We start from the raw sequence: 25957 nt of genomic DNA, 5'->3' as shown, positions 1-25957 counted from the left end.
AGTTCCCAGTTTCTGATACAGTTCTCCTGGGCTTTACAGCGCTATGCATGTTGTAGGATTTCCCCTTTCCTTTGTTTATGAGGAACACTACAGTCCTGCATCTGGGACTGCAGCCTTTTCTGATTTTTCTAAGTCAAGTAAAAGTGTTGGTCACTCAGTCGTGTCCAACTCTTTGTGACCCCATGGACTGCAGCCCACCAGGCGCCTCTGCACATGGGATTTTCCAGGCAAGAACACTGAAGTAGATTGTCATAGCCTCCTCTAGAGGTCTTATGGACCTTGGAATTGAACCCATGTCTCCTGCATTGGCAGATAGGTTTTTTACCACTAGCACCAACTGGGAAGCCCAGAATAAAAACCGGGGACCCTGTGGCTGCGTGGGCTGGGAAATGAGACTGGGCATCCTGCATGGCAGGCAAGAATTCTATCACTGAACCACCCATACACCCAAATCTTGGGAAGATTAGGAGATTCCTCAGGGTCTCATGACTAAGAAGAGGCAGATCTGGGATGGGGACATAGGTGTGTTTAACTCCAAACTTCCTCCTTTCTCACATTACCTTGCTGGCAGTTTGTACACTGGATGGTGTAGTACTATTCTCAATTGTAAAAGCAGGCACTTTTATTTATTTACTTTTTCTGGCCTCATGTAGACTAGGTTGAAAGGCATCTCCCTCTCTCAGAGCATTGTTTCTTTGCTCACCTTCACTGCATTTAGCATCTCTGTGCAGAACACCCCACCTGGCTTCAGGATGAGGTATGACTTCCTGCTCCTAGGTACTGTAACACAACTAAGAAACTGTGTTCTACATTTCTGAAAAATTAAGCAGCCAGGGAGGCTCCATAAGCAGGGATTAAAAAGGAAACAAAATTTATTAAAAAGTGGGAAGCAGCTGTAGGGGTGATGTGGAATTTAAGACAGTGGATTACAGAGAGATGTTGGGTGGTGGGCATTCCAGCCACAGTGGGGAATGAAGCTGGTGTGTTTAGAGGATAATGAGTAATCAAGCTGAAAAGTAAGATGAGGATGCTGCTGCTGCTGCTAAGTCGCTTCAGTCGTGTCCGACTCTGTGCGAACCCTTAGACGGCAACCCACCAGGCTTCTCTGTCCATGGGATTCTCCAGGCAAGAACACTGGAGTGGGTTGCCATTTCCTCCTCCAATGCATGAAAGTGAAAAGTCAAAGTGAAGTCGCTCAGTCATGTCCGACTCTTAGCGACCCCATGGACTGCAGCCTACCATGATCCTCCGTCCATGGGATTTTCCAGGCAAGAGTACTGGAGTGGGGTGCCATTGCCTTCTCCAAGATGAGGATGAGATGATCTAAAAAACTATAGGGCACTGAGTTTGATTGGAAACATCATTTAAGAGTTTGAGTGCTAGGTCATAGCATGGTCCTTACTGGGGAGACATTATGCTCTTTCGCTTCAGTTATGTCCAACTCTTTGTGACTCCATGGACTGTAGCCCACCACGCTCCTCTGTCCATGGGATTATCCTGGCAGGAGTACTGGAATGGGTAGTCATTCCCTTCTCCAGGGCATCTTCCCAACCCAGGGATCATCTGAGCCACCAGGGAAGCAACCTAGAGTTTAGGGGGGAAGTAAAGGAATCATGAGAGCCAAGGGATCAATCTAGTTACAGTACTTCGGGTGGATTCTTTTATCATGCATGTGTGCGTGCGTGCGTGCTGAGTCGCTTCAGTTGTGTCTGACTGTTTATGACCCTATGGACGATAGCACACCAGGCTTCTCTTTCCAAGGAATTCTCCAGGCAATAATACTGGAGTGGGTTGCCATGCCCCTCTCCAGCGGATCTTCCTGACACAGGGATTGAACGCAGCATCTTATGTCTACTGTACTGTCAAATGGGGTTTTTTTAACCACTAGTGCCACCTGGAGAGCCCCTAGTTATCATAAGCAGTGTTAAAACCGGGGCTTCCCAGGTGGCTCAGTGCTAAAGAACCCACCGGCCAATGCAAGAGACCCAGGTTCGATCCCTGGGTCGAGAAGATCCCCTGGAGAAGAGAATGGCAACCCACTCCAGTATTCATGCCTGGAGAATCCGACAGACAGAGGAGTCTGGCAGGCTGCACTCCATCAGGTTGCAAAAGAGTCAGACACAACTGATCCACTAAAACAAGAAGTGTTAAAACCAAGATAAGTTGAGAGGAAGGCTATAATGAGAATTCAGGCAGTTTCCCCACTGTTTTCTTTCCTTTTTTGGTCCGTCACGGGAAACATTGCCACTGCTGAATCTGGTTGCCATGTTGAGTGGACATAGTGTATTGTAGAGGTCGTCTTTCTCTAGCAGAGGTTTCCATAAACACAGTTGTTCCAGCATCTGTTGCAGTGTGCATGTCTAAATGAGAACACCTGGACAGAGTACGTCTGGTCCTAAAGAAGCTCTCCTGTCTGCCTCCAGCTCTACAGCAGGCCCAATCGGCTCCTGTCTGGCGTGCCACTGTACAAAGGCGACGGGCAGGCCCAGGATAAATCTGCGGTGACGTCTTTGCTGGATGGATTGAACCAGGTCTTCGAGGAGGTTTCATCCCAGGTGGGGCTGTGTGCTTGGTGTGTGGATCTGGGACCCCATGAGGTTCCCCATCCCCTGAGCTGAGCTGTTGAGACTGGAAAGGCAGATCCCCTGGACCCCTGCATCTCATCCTGGTATCTTTCTTTGACTCCTCAAAATGCTCTAATGACTTCTTTGTCCTTCCCTTTTGTTTCTCAGGGTGGAGGGACAAAGAAGCAGAACATTGACTTGGAGCAGAAGTTGTATGATGGGGTCTCGGCCACCTCTACCTGGCTGGATGATGTAGAGGAACGGTTATTTGTTGCCACAGCCCTTTTACCAGAAGAGACGGAAACTTGCATCTTTAACCAAGAGGTAAGCGTGGCAGCTTGTGTCTGCGGGTATGTTACAAAGCACTTAAAATGCTGACATTGGATAATTAACGTTATGTATAAAGAAGGTGAAGCATAAAACAGTTCTACTAAGGTACAAATGTGTATTTCCAAGCAGCGTAGAGCAGAAAAGAATTGCCTAAGTAGAACAAGCTCTGAAAGATACTTAGTTTTTGTATTTTTGTTTTTTGATTTACGATTAAATTTTTTTACAGTGTTGTATTGGTTTTTGCCCTACAACAATGCAAATCAATCATAATTATACATATATCCCCTCCCTCGTAGGCTTTGAATCTTTATCCTTTTTTTTGTGTATGTAGGAGGCAGAAAACACTGAAGAGTCTGTAGAAGCCTTGTTCTATATCGCAAATATTCTATGATATAGAAATATATGAATTATATATATAAATATATTTGAAAAACAGACTAAAAGTAATAATTATGAATTTCTAAATAGCACTTTAGAAAACTCATATTTTCACCAAATATTAATATTATATTTTATTATTAGTGAATGATATAAAGTTTCTGAGAAAAATCTCTCCAGCAGTAACTTGCCTAATGTTTATAGAAGTGTATGAAAGTGGTCCCATCTTGCCTTGGATATAATTATCACTGAATAGTAAGAGAAATGTAATGGGCTGTCTTTGAAGAAATGACTCATATATAAATTCATAGATCTAAACATTGACATGTACTTTCTTATCAATCCCAGACTCTTGCCAAAGATATTAAGGAAATGTCTGAAGAAATGGATAAGAACAAGAACTTGTTTTCCCAAGCCTTTCCGGAGAATGGTGATAACCGAGATGTTATTGAAGACACTTTGGGTTGTCTCTTGGGCAGGTTATCTTTGCTAGACTCAGTAGTAAATCAGCGATGTCATCAGATGAAGGAAAGACTTCAGCAGATACTAAATTTCCAGGTAAGGCATTATCAAGAGGTGTTTCACCATCTTCCAGCTACATTCAACAATAAACAGGATCTTACTGAGATATGATCTAGACCTACTTTTTTTCAAAGGTACAAAATGCATGACCATTACAGAAAAACAATTCAAGGAATTCAAGATTGAATTCAAGGAACAGAAAACAAAATGTTTTATGCTTTTCATTGAGGAAACTAGCCAATCAGACTGAGGACTGAATAGAACTTTAAATTCAACCAGTAAAAACCATATTTCTGGCACATTATAATGCTAATTTCCAGTTGATGTTCAGTTCTTTTCAGTTCAGTCATTCAGTCGTGTCTGACTCTTGGTGACCCCATGGATTGCAGCATGCCAGGCTTCCCTGTCCATCACCAACTCCCAGAGCTTATTCAAACTCATGTCCGTAGAGTTGGTGATGCCATCCAACCATCTCATAAGACCAAAGAAGCATACAGGAAGTGCTGTAACACAGAATCAACCCTAGATACATAATACCGGTGGGGGCCACTAAAAGTGGCCGTGCCCTGATTACTTCTATCTGTGTTAAAAATGCATTCTGTTACTTCCCAGTCTTCGCTCCATAGACCTACTGTCTTTTAGCCCCAGACTGGAGTTTCACTACCAACTGAGTAATTGTGTGCTTAAGTGACTTTTCTTAGGATTACGAACTTCAACAAATGCAAAAGCCACTGATAAACTTTAGGGTTGATTTTCATTTCTAATAAAAAACATCTTTGAGGAATAATCAAGGCTTAATTGAACTTTATTTTTAGCAAACATAGAAGATTTATAAAATAGATTTATGCAATACATGTATTTAGAGCCAAGCATTTGATGTTAAATTTTGATTTTCAGGAAAAAAAGTACTATAAAATGTCAAGTAAATCTACCATTAGCCAGGAACTGGAATTTTCTAGATATCCATCTAGAGGGACAAATTATCCCTGCCTTCCTGCAGTTTGCCTTCTTAAATCTGTAAACATTTGTAGGCATTTATGTATCATTATTCTATTCACAAAAAAATTTGCATGTGTATTACTGACATAATAATAGTATGATAGTTTTATCACCTGATGCAGTATAACCTTAGCTCTTTCTCTAACTTAACTGTCCTCAACTATTAAATCATGTCCATATTAACTGCCTTTTAGGGCTTTGTGTAGATAAAATGAGTTAAAATGTGTCAAATACTTTGCAAAGTATCTGAAACATAGTAAACACTCAGCATGTTTTATTACTATGTTGCTGTTAATAGTAGTACTTATGATACTAGATACAGATCTGAAACCAATGAAAAAGTTAAATATTTGTCCAAGTTTTTCTGCTGCTAAGTCACTTCAGTTGTGTTCGACTCTGTGTGACCCCATGGATGGCAGTCCACTGGGGTTACCCCCGTCCCTGGGATTCTCCAGGCAAGAACACTGGAGTGGGTTGCCATTTCCTTTTCCAATGCATGGAAGTGAAAAGTGAAAGTGAAGTCACTCAGTTGTGTCCGACTCTTAGTGACCCCATGGACTGCAGCCTACCAGGCTCCTCCGTCCATGGGATTTTCCAGGCAAGAGTACTGGAGTGGGTTGCCATTGCCTCAAGTTTATCTAACCATTGAGAATTAAAACCAGGATTTGACTCAAAGATTATTTGTGTATTTTATATTGTTAGGGTGATGGCAAGGGAGATGGAGAAGAGAAAACCTAGTCAAGATATATTTGGAAGGCAAGATCAGTAGGGGAGCACTTATTGATTGTTTGGATCTGGGGAACATGGGAAAGGGGGACAACTGAGGAACTCCGGGGTTGGGGGAGGGTGGGCACTGGCCAACAGTGAGGACAGGTGGGAGCAGTGCTCTTGACCATTGGGCAGGACTGGGTTGCTGGCAGGACCACTGCTGGGGCAACCCTATCAGGTAGAATGAAGATACTCAGGTGAATCATCTCAAATCTGTGGCTTAGAAAAATGACCTACATTGGATCATTGCATCTGTATCCCTTGTGTTGTATAGTATACAGAGAGGAGGGAACATTTCCCTTGGAATCTGAAAACCTGGCATTGATTCTTTGGGTACTTTGTCTTGAATGCAAGATCTGATTGCATGTACGTGTACACAGTGTATGTCTAAAATCAGCGAAACTGGTGTGCAACTTATAGAAACTTGTTTCATTATTCTAAAATTCCTCTTGCATAAAAGAACGCACTGAGTTTTAACAGCTTTCTAGTCTATTGGCCATGACTGAGGTGGGTTAAAAGTGCAAATGGATATATCCCTAGGGCCCATGTTTCCCTTTTTCAAATTGCATTCACTGTGTCTTTGGTACTTTTAAATAGTTCCTGGTAATCACAGACACAGTAAAAGATGAACTAAGTGAATACTCTGGAACTTATTTTGGGTAGAGGACCAAGAGAAGAACAAGTCATCTTGAAATTCTGTTTCAATCACGTTCTCTATTTTTCTTTTGCCAACGAGTTTCTACTTGTTGGTGGCCAGCTCACAAACAAACACTGGTGTTTCAAAATGTTTGTGCTCCAATTTAATTGGGAGAAAGACTTCGAATGTTAATATAATTAAAAGTCAAGTTGTGCGTGCGTGCTTAGATGCTAAGTCATGTCTAACTCTGAGACCCCATGGACTACAGCTCCTCAGTCCATGGAATTTTCCAGGCAAGAATAATGGAGTGGGTTGCTGTTTCCTTCTCCAGAGGATCCTCCCGATTTGAGGATAGAGTCCACATCCCCTTAATTGGCAGGCAGATTCTTTACCATTGAGCCACATGGGAAGCCAAAAGACCAGTCTCAAGTCATTTTATTTTACTTTGCACTGAGCACCTGATACACTATCACCATTCAGTGCTTATTGGAGCTGTAGCCTTGATTTCCCAGTTAACTTTTGAGCATTAGCTTTTGCAAGACTGCTAGTATTACCTTATACCCAACAGACAATCTGAAAGAATGGGTAGGTGTTATGTAGATATATGTTATCTACAAGTAATCACAGTTATTTATCACCTCTTATATATTTTAAAAGCTTTTTTGTGGACTTAAACCAAAATACATTTTCTGGACACTTTTATAAATGAATATTTCAAGTTAGTTAAAAAGAAAAAATATGAAAAGAATTTCTTATTAAATGATCAGGGCAGTACAAATGCTTTTAAAATTCGAGACTTTCTTTGGATCTGTTTCTTAAACAGCTAGAAGGCTGCCTTTTCATGCTCTCCAAGTAATTCCAGTAACTGTAGGAAAACAATTGTGATGTCTATTATATGTGTAGTATATAGATACCTTAATTACCTGCTATATCACAATTGTAGGGCTTCCCAGGTGGCTCTGTGGTACAGAATCCCCCTACCAATGCAGGAGATGCGGGAGACCATGTTTGATCCTTGGTTCAGGAAGATCCATTGGCATAGGAAATGGCAACCCATTCCAGTATTCTTGTCTGGAAAATTCCATGGAAAGAGGAGATTTGCAGGCTATAGTCCATGCGGCCACAAAGAGTTGAACATGACTGAGCAACTGAACACACATCACAAGTGTGGTATTAAGAAATGGTTAAAGCCTTTGGATTTTTATTTTTAATAAAATATGAACATCCATGTGGCTATAAGCACCTCTTAAAGTCTTTTATTTTTGTAAATAATTATTTTGTATTATAACACAAATTATTTTTCAATCTTAAATAGAATATGTTTATGATCAAACTATTCTATCCAGACAATTTGTTGTTGGTTAGTCACTAATTCATGTCTGACTCTTTTCGACACCATCAACTGTAGCCCTCCAGGCTTCTTTGTCTGCAGCATTCCCCAGGCAAGAATACTGGAGTGGGTTGCCATTTCCTTCTCTTAAAGTCTTTTATTTAGCGACTTCCTTGGTGGTCCAGTGAACAAGACTCCAGACTCCCAATGCAGCAGGCATGGGTTCAGGGAACTAACATCCCACATCCCACATAGCATGGCCCAAAAATAAATAAATAAGATAAAATAAGGTCTTTTATTTAGTAACCTTTAAATCAGCCCTGTTCTCTGCTTTACTGTCTGCTTGGCTAATCTCTTCTAGTAATTATTGCAGCTTTCAGAAATGTGAACTTTCTTCTCTGTTACCTGGAGGAGAATATGTTAGCAAGACAGAAAATATGCTCTTAAAAATGTGAAATTGATGTACAGATAATACAAACACCCTCTTCATTTCTTGACTCATGTTATTTGTACTTATCTTCTCATTTAGAGTAACTGAACTAATGTTTTTCTAACATGCATGTAGATAACAGGAACTTGATTTCTTTTGAATCTGTTCAAGTGAATGAGAACATCTCTTCTTGTGCATGCAAACAGATAACTGTGTCATGGTTCTAATGGCCCATGTGAGCTGGCCCTCAACACTGCTGAATGACACAAGCATTACCATAACTCATAAGCACAACCCTTGTTTCTGGCAGCATTTCTTCAGTGCTTTTGTTACAGTTTCTCATTTAGTCTGCAGCTAGGCTTGCAGATAGGTTTGAGTGTTGGTTTGGGCTTCCTTGATAGCTCATCTGCCTTCAATGCATGAGACCCCAGTTCAATTCCTGGGTCAGGAAGATCCGCTGGAGAAGGGACAGGCTGCCCACTTCAGTATTCTTGGACTTCCCTTGTGACTCAGCTGGTAAAGAATCTGCCTGCAAAGCGGGAAACCTGGGTTCAATCCCTGGGTTGGGAAGATCCCCTGGAGAAGGGAAAGGCTACCCACTCCAGTATTCTGGCCTGGAGAATTCCATGGACTGTATAGTCCATGGGGTCATGAAGAGTCGGACACTGAGCAGCTTTCACTTTGAGATAATTATTGCCTCTTAGGGGTGGGGGAGCCTGGTGGGCTGCCATCTATGGGGTTGCACAGAGTCAGACTTAGCAGGATAGTATAGCTTTTCTCCTCCATTGGAGAAGGAAATGGCAGCCCACTCCAGTTTTCTTGCCTGGAGAATCCCAGGGACGGGGGAGCCTGGTGGGCTGCCGTCTATGGGGTCACACAGAGTCAGACACGACTGAAGTGACTTAGCAGCATAGCTTTTCTCTAAATATCATGTTCAGTTTCTTTACTTTTCTTTCTTTTTTTTTTAAACTGCATAATTCACCTACTAATTTGCTTTAGCCTTGCATTTTGTATTGTAATGCTTCCATGTATCCTTAAAGACTTTCTTCCTTGATGTGATTATCATTCTCCTGAGACAGAATTTTTGCATCTTGGTGACATATGCACATGCTGTCAGTTCCCAGTGGAGAAAATGTGATGAGCTGAACTTCACACTATGATGAGCAACCAGACCATCAGAGACATTTTTAACTAATAAAAAATAGAATATATTTGTTGATATTTCAGGAGAAAAATGTAAAAATGTATAATTCATATTTTTTTCCAGTTTATTATTCCTTTTAGAACTGAGTGTCAAAATTCTGATAGTTACCTCCTTTCTGTACAAAGTTAACTCAAGATAAGCATATTTGGTCATTTAAATGAGTAATGTTTATGAATAGGCTTAGCTAAGAGCTTTTTGTGTTGTCTTTTCATATGTCTTTGGCCACTGTAAATAATGCATATTTTCTAAACTTTTGGATGGCTTTTAATAGGCTTGTGCAAATTCTTTGAAAATAGGAGGAAGAAGGAAGTGAGGGCAGAGAGGGAAGGAGAGGAAAAAGGAAAAACGGGATCATAATTATTCTTAAGAATAATATTTTTCCCCCAAACAAGAAAACATCTACATGTAGAGGTCTTTAGTGCAATGCTTCTGCTGCCATATTTCTGTGTAAATGTGCTCACTTATTACAGAAATAACAAGATTAAAGTTACCAGTATTATTTTTTATTTGTAAACTTTGTCTTCTTCATCTGTGTTGAGTTGGAAATGCTTTGTAAAATTCTTCAAAAGTCAGTTTCAGCACTTGTATAAATTGTTACCAGTTCCTTTTATCTTCCCATAAGATAATGTTGTTTCTTCTGGAAACAATTCAATTCCTACAGCTATATATTATTTCTGAGAATGTGTGTTATATTTATAACCATTTTAAGTTTCCCATTACTCATATTAAGTCTTCCTATTGCTTTCCTCCTTAGAATGATCTGAAGGTGCTAGTTACATCACTGGCTGACCACAAATACATCATTCTGCAGAAGCTGGCGAAAATGTTTGAACAACCTGTGGCAGAGCAAATAGAGGTATTTACGGCTGCAGCTTTTTCCATAAGAGCAAGCACAATGAGTGTATCTGGTTTACTGTGAAATTCCGTATAGCTGATGGAATATGATGACTTACTGTAGCATTTTTTGTTTGTCATTGGTGTTGTTTTTAAGTACCAGGTTTACATCAGATTACACTGACTCTGCCACTTACTTCTGTGCAGCCAGGAAATGTGAGAGAGGAAAAGGTGTCAGTGACAGATGCTGACCTGAAGGCGTGTGAGACTAGACGTGAACCTCAATGACTTTTGATAGGCAGTCAGACCATCCTGGTAGTGGTACAGATGAAGTGCTGTGGATATTTAGAAGATGGGTGGATTACCTCCAGCCAGCCGTAGGATCAAGGAGAAATTTTGTAAAGGGAAATTCGAACTGGACTTAGAAGTTTGGACACACAGAGTTTGGGAAGAAAGATAGTCTAGCAAAGAGCAGAAGAACAGAGGCATAAATGTTAGATCATTCAGGACACTTTGGGAGAAAAGCAAGTGATCCTGTTTGGCTGACTTAACAATGAACCAAAGTGACTGAGGGGAAGTAAAAATGGGAAGAGAAAATCTGAGGCAACCTGTGGAGCCTATTGAATGTCAGAAAATTGGGGCTTGTTCCACGAATGAATGGTCAGCTTTATTGATTTCCTGCTTCATTGGTTAAAACAATAGGCACACACCACAATGTATGTATATTTACTTATTTATAAATCATAAGTGGGTACTGTGTCATAAAGTATACATGCAAATGATCATTTAAAATGCATGTGGTTGAATATAAATGAAAGACATAGTGTTTCTCTCTCAGACCTTCTTATTCATTTCTGAGTACTTACACCCACCTCAGAGACCACTGGCAGCGGAAAGTCACTTGGGATGTTTATAGGGTGAGGATGAGTGGCAGTGTCACCTCCTGCTTCCAGGTGGTTGGCATGGCAACTCCAGGGTCAGGAAGCAGGGTATCCTCCTGAGGCCTCCCATAGCTGCTCTGAGAAGGAATAAGAATTCAAACTGTCACAGTGGCAGTGAAAACAGGGAGGAGACAAGAAATGGCAAGGATGCCACAAAGAATATCCCATTTCACAAGCTAAGTCATTATGAAAACGTGTGTTTTAATAGAATGGCATACCTTAATTCTAGCAGACTGCTAATGGTTCTACGGGTAGGCCCTAGGAAATCCCCTGAAATAGAAATCACCATTTGTTCAATTAAATAATCAAGAAATATATTTTTATCTTTGGAATTTACATTGGTTATATCTGTCAATAGTAAAAGTGTTAATTGTGATCATACTATCATAAATACATACCATAGAAATCACCCCAAATATTTCTCTATAGGAGATCTCTCTTTTTCTCTTTCACCATTTAAAATAATGTGCAAAATTATGTCTGAATATGTATCTTTCTTTACCATAATTTCACCTGTTTTTCTTTTTAAAGAGATCCCTCATTTTTCCCAAATTGAAAAATAATTCATTCATGTCTTATCTCCTACTTGCTGCTGCTGCTGCTGCTGCTAAGTCGCCTCAGTCGTGTCCGACTCTGTGCGATCCCATAGTCGGCAGCCCACCAGGCTTCCCCGTCCCTGGGAACACTGGAGTAGGTTGCCATTTCCTTCTTCAATGCATGAAAGTGAAAAGTGAAAGTGAAGTGGCTCAGTCATGTCCAACTCTTAGCAACCCCATGGACTGCAGCCCACCAGGCTCCTCTGTCCATGGATTTTCCAGGCAAGAGTACTGGAGTGGGGTGCCAATGCCTTCTCCATCTCCTACTTGAAAGGACCTTAATTTTTATGTTTTGGCTTGTAATGTTACCTGATGTAAAAAAAATTTGAGCAGCCCAAAGAATGCTTTGTTTTGAATTTCTAATGTGAAATTTAGGATAGGTATCATTACAAGTAACACCTGTACTATTGGCCAACATAACCAATGTCAATTTCAAAGATAAAAAATTACTCAGTTATTTCATTGAATAAATGGATTATTATTATAAAACTGTAAAAAGTGCTAATTCCATTCCTACCCTCCTTGGGTTGAGGAGGTAACAGTGGCAGAAGGCAAGGGGATATGTTCGTGTTCTGAGTCATGTCATTCCAACCTAGAACAGACCTGTGTCTGAACCCGGGTGTGCAGCTGTCTCCTGGGATCTCCCTTTTACTGTCGTTCTGAGAATCCCCTTCACCTCTCCCTTCTGTTGGGTCTTGTCTTCCCTGAGTCCAAACCACGTCTTTCTCCTTATTGTCTTGCTTCCTTGTTTTATCAGTGTACATCCTTGCTAAGAATGGATGCATGCTAGATATATTTTTCAATTTTTCCATGTCTCAAAGTGTTCTAGTACTGTACTCACATACTATTGATAACTTGGCTCTTTATAGAATTCTTGGTGGACTCTTTAGAGTTTTGAGGCTTCTCCTGTATTGTTTCTTAGCTTCCAATGTTGGCTTGAGGAATGTAAAATTGTTCTGATTCCCAAAGGTCTCAGTGTTCTGAAATTTCATGATGACATGCCTTGGAGAGAGTCTGTTTTATCCTCTGGGCTGAGAACTCAGTGGGCTCTTTTGATGTGGCAACTTCATCCTTCCATTCTGAAACATTTTATGAGAGTACTGAAATATTTTGCATCCTTCTGTTTTATCTGTCTCCCTTTCTCAAAATCCTTTTAGGCACATGTTGGATGTTCTGGTCCAGTCTTCTAACTTTCTTATCAAGGGATGTTTCTCTCCTTGTTTTTTCGTTCTGCTTTCGGAAGACATTTTCAGTTTCAGCTCCAAACTTTTCTATTGACTTTTTAATTTCTACTCTCATGCATTTCATCTTCCTAGAGCTCTTTTTGGTTCTCCAAATGATGTGTTCTTTGGTAGTAGTATCTTATTCTTTTTTAAATCGATGCATTGTCTTCTGTAATCTCTCTAGGTAAATTAATGATTTGGGAGTTGAAGATATTTTGGGAGACTTTAAGGTTTTTGTTTGTTTGTTTTTCCTGCATAATCTATTTTCCTCAAGGTTGCTTTTATTTGTTTGCTTATTTTAGTTTCTATCTTTCATGTTAGAGGCTTTTCTAGGATACATGAACATGCTGTCTCTTCACATTTAGGATGAGGGAGTAATCAGCTGAATGGGAGCTTCATGAATGGATGGGGCTTGATGATTTTGAGATTTATTGAAGGATGATCTATGTGGGCCATTTGTTGGAGAATCCTTGTCTCAGTTTTTTTCGGATCTTTTCATTTTGTCCCACCCACCCTCTTCTGTCTGGAAAATAGAGACAAGGCTTCAGCACTCTAGGAGTTGCAGGAGATCCACATTCAGCAATCATTGGGCATTTGGTCACTTCATCCCCTTGTTTGCGGTCAAGGACTCAAGCGTCTGGTGCCCCTCAGTCCAGAGACTATCTGTCTTATTGGGTTGGCCAAAAAGTGCATTGTAATGGAAGTACCTGAACAAACTTTTCGAGCAATCCAATACCTTCTTCAGAAAATGGAAAGATCCAATGTGAAGTGAGGAAGAGGGTCTGAGAATCTGAGTATTCTTCAAACATCTTTCCACCAACCCACGAATTATATTTAGTACTCATCCTGCATTTCCCGGAGTTCCTGAGATTCCTTTTGCTTTAATCTGGTGATGAAGAACCCCTGCCAGCTTAGAATTCAGCTTTCTCAGATTCCCTAAGTCAATTCCCGTGTATCCTTCTGATTTTCAGCTTGCAAACTTTTGTTGGTATCATCTTTGTTCCTGTTTCCTTGCTCTTGTAGATTTACTGGGGGGGAAACACACCAGAAAACAAGCAAACAAAATATTGGTGACCCAGGAGATAGAAAATAGGACACATGTGTTTTATCTGCCATCTGGAGTCCCTGTTATTTTCCTCCTTCAAAGGCAGCTGAGGTTGCTTGTCTTCCAAAAGCCTTCCCTGACTGTTCCAGAATTCACTGCCTGCTCCCAAGTCCTCTCATAGGGAGAAGCAGAAGCAAGTTTAGTACCTAACTGTATTCAGCCTTGTTTCATTTTCTTCTCTTTCCTCCAGCTTCCTAAGCAGACTGGAAGCTCCTTGAAGGCCAGGTTGAGGTCTTGTCCTGCTTCAGGAGACCTCACTCTGGGAAGACAAGGCTCAGCTCTAGCGGTCACCTTCATGCTTTATTGCTTGTCCTTCTGCTTTACAATGAGTAAGCTCTCCCTGACCATGCTGTAATGTACTTTCCCCTTTCCTCACTGAATCTCTCTCCAAAGATGCTCAAAACTGCATTTCAGAAAAGCAGAACGTGATCCCCTAGAACATCTTAGGCAAATGCCCTTTTTCTAACTTTGTCTTAAAATCATGCTTCTTCTTCAGGTTGCTGTTCACCATTTCCCTTATTTGTTCAAGGAAGCCGTTGTTCTCTCAACCCTCCACATTAAGCCTTTCCAACCTCCTTACCTTGAAAACATCTGATCTGTAGTATAATAAATTGCCTTCTTCCCTTGTCTAGATAATAGAGCAACATCGTTTTTATGTTGCATGGGAAATGTTTTAGGTGGAGAAGGGAGGAACAAGTAAGAAGCCACGATAATCGTATTATGCATGGGAAATTGTTTATGGGAGTTTTAATGACAAGTCATAAATCCTCCATAGGCAATACAGCAGGCTGAAGATGGGCTAAAGGAATTAGATGCAGGAATCATTGAATTAAAAAGGCGTGCTGACAAGTTGCAGATTGAGCAGCCTTCCATGCAAGAACTCTCCAAACTCCAGGTACGGTTTTCTACTAATGGCATTCAGCTTCAATGGTACATCCTAATTGGAAGTCAAGAAAAAATAAAAACTATTTTCTCCATTTTCGTCAGGTTTTCTGTAAAGTTCATGTCATTTAGGCCCTAATTTTTTCCCAAGTAACTCTTAGAACATTTTCTAAAACATTTATCATAAATATTTAGTACAATAAAATAAATGGACACATTTTTAGATTGACTGAAGGGTAGTCTGTGTGGGCTATTTGTTGGAGAACTTTGTGTCAGATCTTTAGGTCTTTTCTTGTATTTTTCTTGTAGTCATATGCTTCTAAGATTTTTTTGTGTGTTATTATTATTCTGATTGTTAAGCACTTTGGTATAATTTATTTGTGGCCTATTGCTTTCTACTCCAGAAAATTTATTAATTGGCAATCTTATTAGGTATCTAGAAAACCGTGTATTGTACTGTAGCCAAAAACAGGTTTTAAGGAAAAAATATTTAAGCTGATACCTTTTAGAACGTGTATTTTCTCAAGTGTTCAAAATTATAGTTTATATTTCATACATGGTTGAATGGAAAAGAGACATTGTTTCAATTCCAGAACAACAAAAAATTAAACTAGAAGGTAGCTGAAATCCAAACCAACTTCCCCAGCATCTTCCAGGAGAAGAGAATAACACTTTGAATTGGTGTTTTTAAATCTGGCACCTAGGCAGATAGCTGGTATCAGATTGGTAGGAAGATAATGAGATAGTAAAGCCAACAAAGTGTAGCCTCTGATAACACAGGTAATTTATATTAAGAAAAAAATGTGCATGTATTAGTTTTTCTCCACTCTTGAGTCCAATACAGGGTCACAAATTCTTTTGAGAAAATAAAATACCTCTTATTTTAAAAGAACATTTTTATTTCAACTGTCTCATTCCATTATCTAAGATTTCATAATGTGATGAGCCCATGGCCCCCACTCTGTCCTTTTGAGATAGTTTTCCGACAGCACTCAAATGTCAGGTGTAAGAGTCAAGCGTCATAGCTGTAAATAGGCATTAAAGTTGAACTTTTCCAGATTGAGCCATTTTGGCTTACTCAACCTTAATATGATACATTAATCAGGTCCATATGGCTCAAATAAATTTTGTTTTTGGTGTATCATCGTCCGCTAAAATGTCTTTCCAGTTAAATAGTTATTTATTTACTCCACCACATTTGGCAAAAAAAACCCCACCAGAAAACATTGCCTTTTTAAGTTTTAAAGTCTTTCTGCTCACTTGAAACTGATGTTTCTGTAGCTCTTTATTTAAGGAATAGTCTCAGATCTGATTATTACTTAAGCAGACCCAATGTTAAGGATACTTTATTCAGTTACTTCAAAATTAGAAAATTTGAGAGTGTGATTAAAAATTAGAACTGCATTCTCCATGACATGTCCCTTAGCTGCAAGAACAGCTTTTCAGCATTTTAAACCTCCATCAATTATTGACATTCTGTGAGGACAGGTGTCAGATGTACCCCGTGTAGAGTGAGTTTGAATTGAACATGAGTTTTATCTGTTTCTTAGGACATGTATGATGAACTCATGATGACTATTGGCTCCCGGCGGAGCGGGCTGAACCAGAATCTTGCCCTCAAGAGTCAGTACGAAAGAGCCTTGCAGGATCTGGCCGACCTACTGGAAACAGGACGAGAGAAGACGGCAGGAGACCAGAAAATTATCGTGTCTTCCAAAGAGGAAATCCAACAACTACTTGATAAACATAAGGTTATATTAAAAAAAAAAAACAAAAAAAAAAAACAAAAAAAAAAAACAGAAAATGTCCTTAAATACGTGCTCTTCTGGTTGCCATAGTCCTCATGAGTTTCCTCCTGGGGACAACAAGTGTTGTTACTACATAACCAAACTTGGTAGCCCTGAGATTGTTCCCCCAGTATGTACGATAACCAATCTCAGGTTAGACCCTGTTCCCTTCATAAAAGATGCTTAGTATGCATGTGTGCCGTCATGTCCAACACTTTGTGACCCCATGGACCATAGACTGTCAGGCTCCTCTGTCCACGGAATGCCTGTTTAATTCAGAAACACAACTTGCATTATTAGTAACATTACAAAAATAAAGGTTTTGCCACTTCAAAGACTCAACTTCCCAGACAGTAGAAATTTCTCATAGGGAAACTTTTAAAATTCCCTTGGATTATAGATGGTTAACATTCTACCTTTATGTAGCTCTTTGGTGACTTATAAAGGTAGATTTAGGTTTGGGGGTGGGGGCAGAGAACTTCACTTCGTGCTATTTTTCCCAGAGGTTTTTGTCCAGAACTTTGTGATTTATTAAAGCCTTATCATTTGGCTTTGAAAACAGTGCTTTAAAGTCAGCAGCTGGTTTTTCTCAAATCTTTGACCATAGCAATAAAATATCATCCTGAGTTATTCCAGAGGGGAAATTGGGATCAATGAGTATAAATAACAAAGAAATAAAGCTCAATAGATGAAGAACTCTAAAAGGATAGGCTGCCATTAAACGGATAGCCCTCCTGGCCAGAAGTCCGTCCAAGGCTGTCGGGGGAGACAGAGTTGTGAAACAAGTATCAGCTTTCTGCGAATGTTGGGCTAAGTGACCTCCAGGTTCTCTTCCAACTTGGAGATTCTATGATATAATAACTGTCCGTTAAAAATAATGGTTCTAGTTCCTCTTGACCAGACCATTTTCTGAGGGAGAGCTCTGCGTGAGTGGCTCAGAGTCTGAAAATGGGAAATTAAAACTACCTATCTCTTAGGGCTGTGATAAGGATTCAACAAGTTACTCACTGGAGTGTTTATATTGTCTAGCACATAGTACACACTCAGCAATAGCTGATGTTTTTAATTCCCAGTCGTAGTTCCATCCTTGGTGCTGGAAACAGGAAATGGGATAGCCCTCTCCTATCCTCTGGGGGAGCTTCCCAGGTGGCACTCATAAAGAACCTGCCTGCCAATACAGGAGGCATAAAAGATGTGAGTTTGATCCCTGGGTCGGGAAGATCCCCTGGAGGAGGGCATGGAAGTCCACTCTAGTATTCTTGCCTGGAGAATCCGATGGACAGAGGAGCCTGGTGGGCTACGGTCCATAGGGTCACAAAGAGTCAGACACAACTGAAGTAATTTAGCACACATCCTCTGGGGACATTTCCGTATAGAAAGTAACATTTTGAAATGCATTTGTAGGGCTGTGCCGGAGAAGGCAATGTCAACCCACTCCAGTACTCTTGCTTGGAGAATCCCATGGGCGGAGGAGCCTGGTAGGCTGCAGTCCATGGGGTTGCTAAGAGTCAGACACGACTGACTGACTTCACTTTCACTTTTCACTTTCATGTACTGGAGGAGGAAATGGCAACCCACTCCAGTGTTCTTGCCTGGAGAATCCCAGGGATGGTGGGGCCTGGTGGGCTGCCGTCTATGGAGTCACACAGAGTCAGACACGACTGAAGCGACTTAGCAGCAGCAGCAGCAGCAGCAAGGCCTACAGTTCTACTGCGTGTAGGCATTTTATGAGGGAAATTTAAATATATTGATGCCAATCAGTGTGTGTCCAGTTAAGCTTGGCATTGAGTATAAAGTACAACAGATGCTCTGAGAATTCAAAAGAACAGAGCTCCAGCCCCACCCTGGAGGAAGGAAAGTCGTGACATTGTCAGGGGTGGGCATTGCAGGAAGCAGAACGTGAGCAGCGGCTGAAGGTGGGGGATAGGCGCTGATGTGTCCCAGGGCCAAGGGAGGCCGGACTGTGTGGTGGCAGAAGCGAGTGTCCACCCAGGTGATATGGGGATTAGGAGCTGAGAGGGCCGATGAGTTTTTTAGCAGCTGCTCATGTGTGATGGGTTCTGTTTGGGGGCCAGAGTACCTGCAGCTCAGCATTGTGTAGGTGCTTTGAGTGAGGGGCCAGGAGAGGCCAGTCAGGAGACTAGAGCTCCCCCGTCCCTGCACACGGCTGTGGGTGCCTGGGTGAGTGGAGGCCATCAGGGGAGGACCACTGTTGCCCAGGGATTGGCTGAGCTCCAGCAGCTTCCGGGTTTGAAGTGGTTTTTATCGTTAGGTAGTAAACGCATGAGTTGCTGACCCCTTTCTATCTGAAAAATTGCAGGAATACTTTCAGGGTCTGGAATCTCACATGATCTTGACAGAAACCCTCTTCAGAAAGATCATCAGCTTTGCAGTCCCACGGGAAACTCAGTTCCACACAGACCTGATGGCGCAGGCTTCCACCGTGCTCAAAGGGGCTCACAAGAGGGGTGTGGAGCTGGAGTACATCCTCGAGGTGAGACCCTCCTCTTCAGCACGCTCCGGCTGCATGGCAGACCCGGCAGGCGAGATGTCCTCATTCCTGCGATTTGTCTCTTATGACCCGGAGACATCACAGACTGGGCATCATATGTTGTGTGTGCCCCTTGTGTTTCCTGTTTACATTTAGGTAAAGGCTGTGCCTTTCTGTAAGTTCAGTCAGAAGAAGACTGATTCCAGAACGGGCACGGTAATATTTACAGTCTTGATAGACTTGCCTTTGGTATAAATTATTGAAGAAGACTTCACATGATTAAAAAAATTTTTTTTCCAGTTTTAAATAAAATAATTTTAGAATAAGTGATTTGAAATTTCTTCTTAATAGACTGTCTATACTGTATATTCATATTTCTTAACTGTCTGTGTCAGTTTTTTATCTGCACATGTGAAGTATTTAGTTCACTTACTCTGGGAAGTTAACAAGCTTGTTCCTTTCACTTAAGTCATTGGTTTATCCTCACTGCGAGGAAGGATGAAACCATGCATTTCAGATGCCCACTGTGTTCAGATGTGCTGCATATATTATTCTATTTAAGCCTCACAATGGACAAGACTGTTAGTATCATCACCATTTCTTTTAATGTTGAAAGTGAGGTTCAGAGATGTGCAGTAATTTTCCCAGGTCTTACAGCTGCTTAGCTGCAGATGTGGGAGCTGTGCACGGTGCTTTGCAGGGTGACTTTCTGATGACTTCCTTCAAAGCCATCTTTTGCTTCCCAGAGCAAAGCCCCAATGCAGGCACCTCTGACATGTCTTTGAAGGACTCCGTCAGGTGCGTGTGAGGACACAGAAAGGATGCTGTTCCTTAATGAGGGTCTTCAGCTCACACACTGACGTCGTGTTTCTAGACATGGTCCCAACTGGAGAAGGAGCACTGGGAGCTTAGCCGGCAGCTGGAGGTGGTGGAGAGCAGCACCCCAAGCGTGGGTTTGGTGGAGGAGAGCGAAGACCGGCTTATCGACCGGATCGCACTCTACCAGGTCAGCGTCCAGATGACAGTGTGGTGTAAGAAGTTGCCACATCGCTTTTTGAAGCTTTCCCTTGGTTTTAACAGATCTACTCAAACTTTCAATCCAATATTTTGTTAAGTACCTTGACTTTCAGTGTTTGTTTCATAATAGAACATAAAAAGAGCTTTTTCTTTTTTTAAATGAGAGCCCCTTTTGGAAATGTAGCCTTCAGCAAGTGTTTTCCACTTGTTAGGCTGAAGTCTCACTGTCTTGAAATAATTACAGATGGTTGTTTTATGATAGAGAATCAAAAAGCCCCACACCCTTTTTTCTTAAATTTAATGAGAGAGAGCTCTTTTTGAAAATTCATCCTCCACCAAGCATTACTTTGTATTTTTTTGTTGGTGTTACACTATTCTTAAAATAATGATATGTCAATAGTTTTAAGTACCCCCAAAGTTATATACTTAGATATAGAAACATCATGAAGTAGAAACTTCAGTGTAAATAGTTGAAATCTGACTAATGGGTAAGGGGAACATTATGGAGAAATTATAATCTTTAGGGTGAAAAATTGCATTATCTGAACTTTGACCCAGTATTTTCAATCATTTTAGCATTTGAAATCCAGCCTTAATGAATACCAGCCCAAATTATATCAGGTAATAGATGATGGAAAACGACTTCTGATATCTGTTAGCTGTTCAGATCTGGAAAGCCAGCTCAATCAACTTGGAGAGCACTGGTTAAGTGATACCAACAAAGTGTCTAAGGAACTTCACAGATTGGAAACAATATTGAAACACTGGACCAGGTAATACTTCGGCAAATTTTTAAATTACTGCTGCAGTGTTTATAAGGCTGTTGGGCCTCCGAGTTGAAAAAGATGTGGTCCCTCAAGGAACATACCACAGAGTTTGGAAAAGAAAGGCAAACACAAAGCTTCCAATTAGATTCTTGCGTAATTGTATAAACATGTGCTTAAAAAAGGGTGAGGGAGGCAGGCATTATGCAATACATCTAACCTTTGAGCTGTCATCTCCCCTGCCTATCGATGTACATGGGTGGTCACAGTAAATCTTAGAAGGAGAGAAGGAAGAGAGAGTGTGTTTTGAAAAGATAGAGTTTTCCTTGAGGGCAATAGAAGGTAGTCAAGAGAGGTGGAAGGTTGATTTTATATTATGAAATCCTTATTTTTATGCCACCTTTATGTAAGAACTTTAACAATCATCTAATATTTTCTCAGTAGGTAGCCTCAGTGTGAAAGAGTAGGAGAAAGATATTTTTTTTATTTTTAGCTTAGAGATGGAAAAACTGAAATGAAGAGACTGACCTACTTAAGGTATGGATATGAAGAGAAGGGAATTTGAGAGTGTCAGCCCAAGGCATGATTCTCCCAAATCCTGACCTGTCTCCTTGTAAAATTAGCATTGGCGAATAACATAGGTTAGCACAAAGTCGGGATTGGATGTTTACTTAATAGGCTTATTATTATCCTTACAGATATCAAAGTGAATCTGCAGATCTAATCCACTGGTTACAGTCTGCAAAAGACAGGCTGGAATTTTGGACTCAACAATCTGTGACAGTCCCACAAGAACTGGAAATGGTCCGTGATCACCTGAATGGCTTTCTGGTAAGCTTAAGAATCTAAAGCATTTGATTCAGTTTTACTGTTTTCAGGCCTTTAGGTAAAACCTGACTTAACACCAGTAAAAAAAGCAGCTGTCAATGGATGTAGTTCGTAAATCAAGCTATAGAGAACTTGTCATTGTTAACTCTGTGTGTTCAGTAATTCTGCAAAATACTAAGCCTCCACATTGCCTCTTTAGAGTAGTGTCTAAGGGAGGTTGGCTTTCATTCAGGGCAAGGGTCTGTTGCTTTTATTTTCCTCAGAGTGCTTAATCGTTACTCTGCTTCAAAAAGGAAAGAAAAAACTTTATGTAATAAGTTAGCCTCTTTCCGTAAATGTAAGGTCTGGCTACTTCATCCTGATTTGACTGCTGGTACTTCTAGGAGTTTTCCAAAGACGTGGATGCCAAGTCCACGCTAAAATCATCTGTTCTGAGCACTGGAAATCAGCTTCTTCGATTAAAGAAAGTGGACACAGCTGCCTTGCGTTCTGAGCTGTCCCACATTGATGGCCAGTGGAATGACCTGCTGACAAATATTCCAGCCGTACAGGAAAAGCTTCACCAGGTACAAAAATAATCATCAGTTGAATTGTTCATAACTGATGTAAGTGGTATTAGATGGAAAAGTACATTTATCTGCTTTTGCTCACAAATTTAAATCAGCTATATCTTGGACACCCTGTCTTTTATGTCTTCCCTTATATTGCATGTTAATATTGCTATACATAAAATAGATAATCAAAAACTCAGCCATTAAAAAGAATACATTTGAATCAGTTCTAATGAGGTGGATGAAACTGGAGCCTATTATACAGAGTGAAGTAAGCCAGAAGGAAAAACATAAATACAGTATACTAACACATATATATGGAATTTAGAAAGATGGTAACAATAACCTGGTGTATGAGATAGCAAAAGAGACACTGATGTATAGAACAGTCTTATGGACTCTGTGGGAGAGGGAGAGGGTGGGAAGATTTGGGAGAGTGACATTGAAACATGTAGAATATCATGTAAGAAACGAGTTGCCAGTCCAGGTTCGATGCACGATACTGGATGCTTGGGGCTGGTGCACTGGGACCACCCAGAGGGATGGTGTGGGGGGGGAGGAGGGAGGAGGGTTCAGGATGGGGAACACATGTATGCCTGTGGCAGGTTCATTTTGATATTTGGCAAAACTAATACAATTATGTAAAGTTTAAAAATAAAATTTAAAAGAAAAAAAAAAAAAGAACCTATGGTATAAGACAGGGAACCTCACTCAATATTCTGTAATGACCTGTATGGAAAGAATCTAAAAAAGAGTGAATGTGTTATCTGTATAACTGACTCTGCTTTTTAGCCGAAGGTAACACAACATAGTAAATCAATGTGCCCCATGCCCCACAAAAAGAAAAGAGTAAATGATTCTACCAATGCCCAATCTATAAATTCCCTGTCTTCCAATGGCTTCTTTATTGTGTTGTGTGTGTTAGAATCCTTGTCTGTCCATGTTTAAATTATTTGTTTTCTCATATATAAAATGAGGGTGACTATGCCTCTCTCAAAAAGTAAGTAGTTACGAAGATTTAATAATAGTATATGTGAAAGTGAAAGTCGCTCAGTTGTGTCTGACTCTTTGCGACCCCATGGACTATACAGTCCATGGAATTCCTCCAGGCCAGAATACTGGAGTGGATAGCCGTTCCCTTCTTCAGGGATCGAACCCAGGTCTCCCGTACTGCAGGCAGATTCTTTACCAGCTGAGCCAGAAGGGAAGCCCAATAGTATACGTAAAAGACCTATAATCTTACCGACAATAGAGCTGACATGCAACAAATAGAATAAGGAAAAGTAAGCAGTTAACTTATCTGGAAATATGCTTCTTAGCCCTGACCTCCCAGCTATTTTATCTGTATCTCTCTTTGAGATTCATCACTATGTAAGCGGTGTGTTTCATATAAATGTCTCATCCCTCCTAATCAGCGGCTGAACATTTCTAGAGGGCAGGAAACAACTCACATTGACTTCTCTATCTTTCTGCACTGCCTAGAAGTCCATAAATATTTTAAATGATTGCTTTTGTCCCCCCAGTCCTTCTAAGTATTTGCATAAATGTTTGACACGTTAAGGAAGATTCAGGATTCTAAGTATATTTTAGTGAAAGACGGAGGAAATTGGCTATACTCTTCGGAACAAATATCAGAGTGCCAAAAATCTAGAAAATGATAGTTTGTCGTGTGGTGGTATTTTTCTTTCTTCGTTGAACATTCCTGAGTCGTAATACACAGAGATTTTACAAGATAATTAATAAAATACATCTGTTGAATGTTTTGTAGTTACATTTTTTAATACTCATAAAACTAGCTATAAAATAAGAAAAATATTTTCTTCTTGCTGGTGTTTTGATTAATTAGGTAGTGTTTATGCAGTGTTTATAGTATTCGATGTCAAGTGAACATAAGAGGACTTTTACTGTTCAGTGTTCACCTGATGTTTAATTTCCAGCTTCTAACGAGGTTAATATCCAAAAATGTCATTAAGAAGTGTTATTCTGTTGGTACTTTAGGAATTAATAGAATTTTAAGTTAACAGAAATCGGTTTGAATTTTAACATTGTGACTCGTTCTATCTCTGACGTGGGCAGCTCCAAATGGATAAACTACCTTCTCGCCACGCCATTTCCGAAGTCATGACTTGGATTTCTCTTATGGAAAGTGTTATTCAAAAGGATGAAGAGAATATTAAAAATTCCATCGGTTACAAGACAATTCATGAGTACCTTCAGAAATATAAGGTAATTAAACATTCTTGTTTGTTTCTGGCTTCTTGTGCTTTAGGACTGCTTTTTTGGAAGAAACTCAAAAACTCAAGTTATAGAAATCAGGTCTGAAAGCGTATGCTGCATACACAGTGACCAGAGAGGTTTCCAATAGTAAGAAAACTGCCTCCCTCGTTATAGGCATAGGAGCATTGTCTGGTATTAGGACAAAATTGTGAATAAGATTTTGTGTCATATTAAGAAGTCATAAAAATAAATACTATAATTTATATATATTATATAGTAGGATATGTAGTTTGTCCAATTCTACTTACTCTTCCTAAAAAATATCTATATTTATACTCAGGTTTTCCCTGATGGCCTAGATGGTAAAGAATCTGTCTGCAATGTAGGAGACCTGGGTTCAATCCCTGGGTCGGGAATATCCTTTGGAGAAGGGCATGGCAACCCATTTCAGTATTTTCACCTGGAGAATTCCATGGACAGAGGAGCCTGGTAGGCTACAGTCCATGGGGTCGCAAAACGTCAGACACCACTGAGCAACTAACACACACACACATATTTATATTCAGTATATCTATATGTTCCAAATTTTCACAAATTTAAATTCTATATATTTATACACTCAAAATGTATTAAATCAATTTATATTCAGTATATTCATATGTTGCATATTTACATATATATTCAACTTCTGAAAATAATAGACATATTAATATATACAGACTGTGCCATTTGGACTAAAATCATGGAAGTGATAATATTCATCTTAAGCTTGCTTAAGGCTTTCTAACTCCTGGTAAAATATAAAAAAGTGAAAGTCGCATCCAACTCTTTGCAACCACATGGGCTATATGGTCCATGGAGTTCTCGGCCAGAATACTGGAGTGGGTAGCGTTTCCCTTCTCCAGGGGATCTTCCCAACCCAGGGATCAAACCCAGGTCTCCCGCATTGCAGGTGGATTCTTTACCAGCTGAGCCACAAGGGAAGCCCAAGAATACTGAAATGGGTAGCCTATCCCTTCTCCAGCGGATCTTTCCAACCCAGGAATTGAACCAGCGTCTCTTGCATTGCAGGTGGATTCTTTACCAACTGAGCTATCAAGGAAGCTGATATGTATAAAATCATATAAGAAATGTATACATATAACCTTATTTTCTTATTTTCTCCTCTCCCTTTTCAGGGTTTTCAGATCGACATTAACTGTAAGCAGCTGACTGTTGATTTTGTGAATCAGTCTGTGCTACAGATCAGCAGTCAGGATGTGGAAAGTAAACGCAGCGACAAGACTGATTTTGCTGAGCGACTTGGAGCAATGAATAAAAGCTGGCAAATCCTGCAGGGTCTGGTCACTGAGAAGGTGAGCCAAGCGTTCCTGGTTGTCTGTGTTTCATGAAAACTCCAAGAACAGGTATACTCGGTAGAGAAAATTCATTCCACAAAGTAGCATGGCTCCACTGGGCATAGGACTGCTTCTGAAGGAATAGATCCTGGAGGTTCTCATTTTAAGTGTTCTTCAACCTTGTTCATTATTTTGTCCCTGTACTCTCTTCTCTTTGAATAT

At 40.4% G+C, this 25957-nt stretch overlaps 1 protein-coding gene across 23 annotated transcripts in view; it reads left to right on the top strand.

Moving 5' to 3' along the window:
- SYNE1 (spectrin repeat containing nuclear envelope protein 1) overlaps window positions 1-25957 on the top strand; it is a 500805-nt gene that overhangs the window by 352899 nt on the left and 121949 nt on the right. For 20 of the 23 annotated variants that reach the window (XM_086318390.1, XM_086318389.1, XM_086318388.1 and 17 more), the window contains 13 exons: window positions 2424-2555; window positions 2733-2888; window positions 3621-3830; window positions 9917-10018; window positions 14637-14756; window positions 16294-16494; window positions 18851-19024; window positions 19896-20027; window positions 20615-20811; window positions 21501-21633; window positions 22014-22196; window positions 24258-24407; window positions 25577-25753. In XM_086318390.1, coding sequence (XP_086174516.1) covers window positions 2424-2555; window positions 2733-2888; window positions 3621-3830; window positions 9917-10018; window positions 14637-14756; window positions 16294-16494; window positions 18851-19024; window positions 19896-20027; window positions 20615-20811; window positions 21501-21633; window positions 22014-22196; window positions 24258-24407; window positions 25577-25753 — 2067 coding nt within the window. Of the gene's footprint in view, window positions 1-2423; window positions 2556-2732; window positions 2889-3620; window positions 3831-9916; window positions 10019-14636; window positions 14757-16293; window positions 16495-18850; window positions 19025-19895; window positions 20028-20614; window positions 20812-21500; window positions 21634-22013; window positions 22197-24257; window positions 24408-25576; window positions 25754-25957 lie in introns of those variants that run through there. The other 3 variants (XM_086318384.1, XM_086318383.1, XR_015133337.1) reach the window with 2 other exon arrangements.

Source organism: Bos grunniens, chromosome 9, assembly GCF_055505025.1.
Source record: "Bos grunniens cultivar Pamir isolate PY7600 chromosome 9, Bosgru_T2T1.0, whole genome shotgun sequence".
In the NCBI taxonomy this organism is placed as follows: Eukaryota; Metazoa; Chordata; class Mammalia; order Artiodactyla; family Bovidae; genus Bos; species Bos grunniens.
Note: the sequence above shows the minus strand (reverse complement) of the source record. Positions and strands in the feature narration are given on the sequence as shown.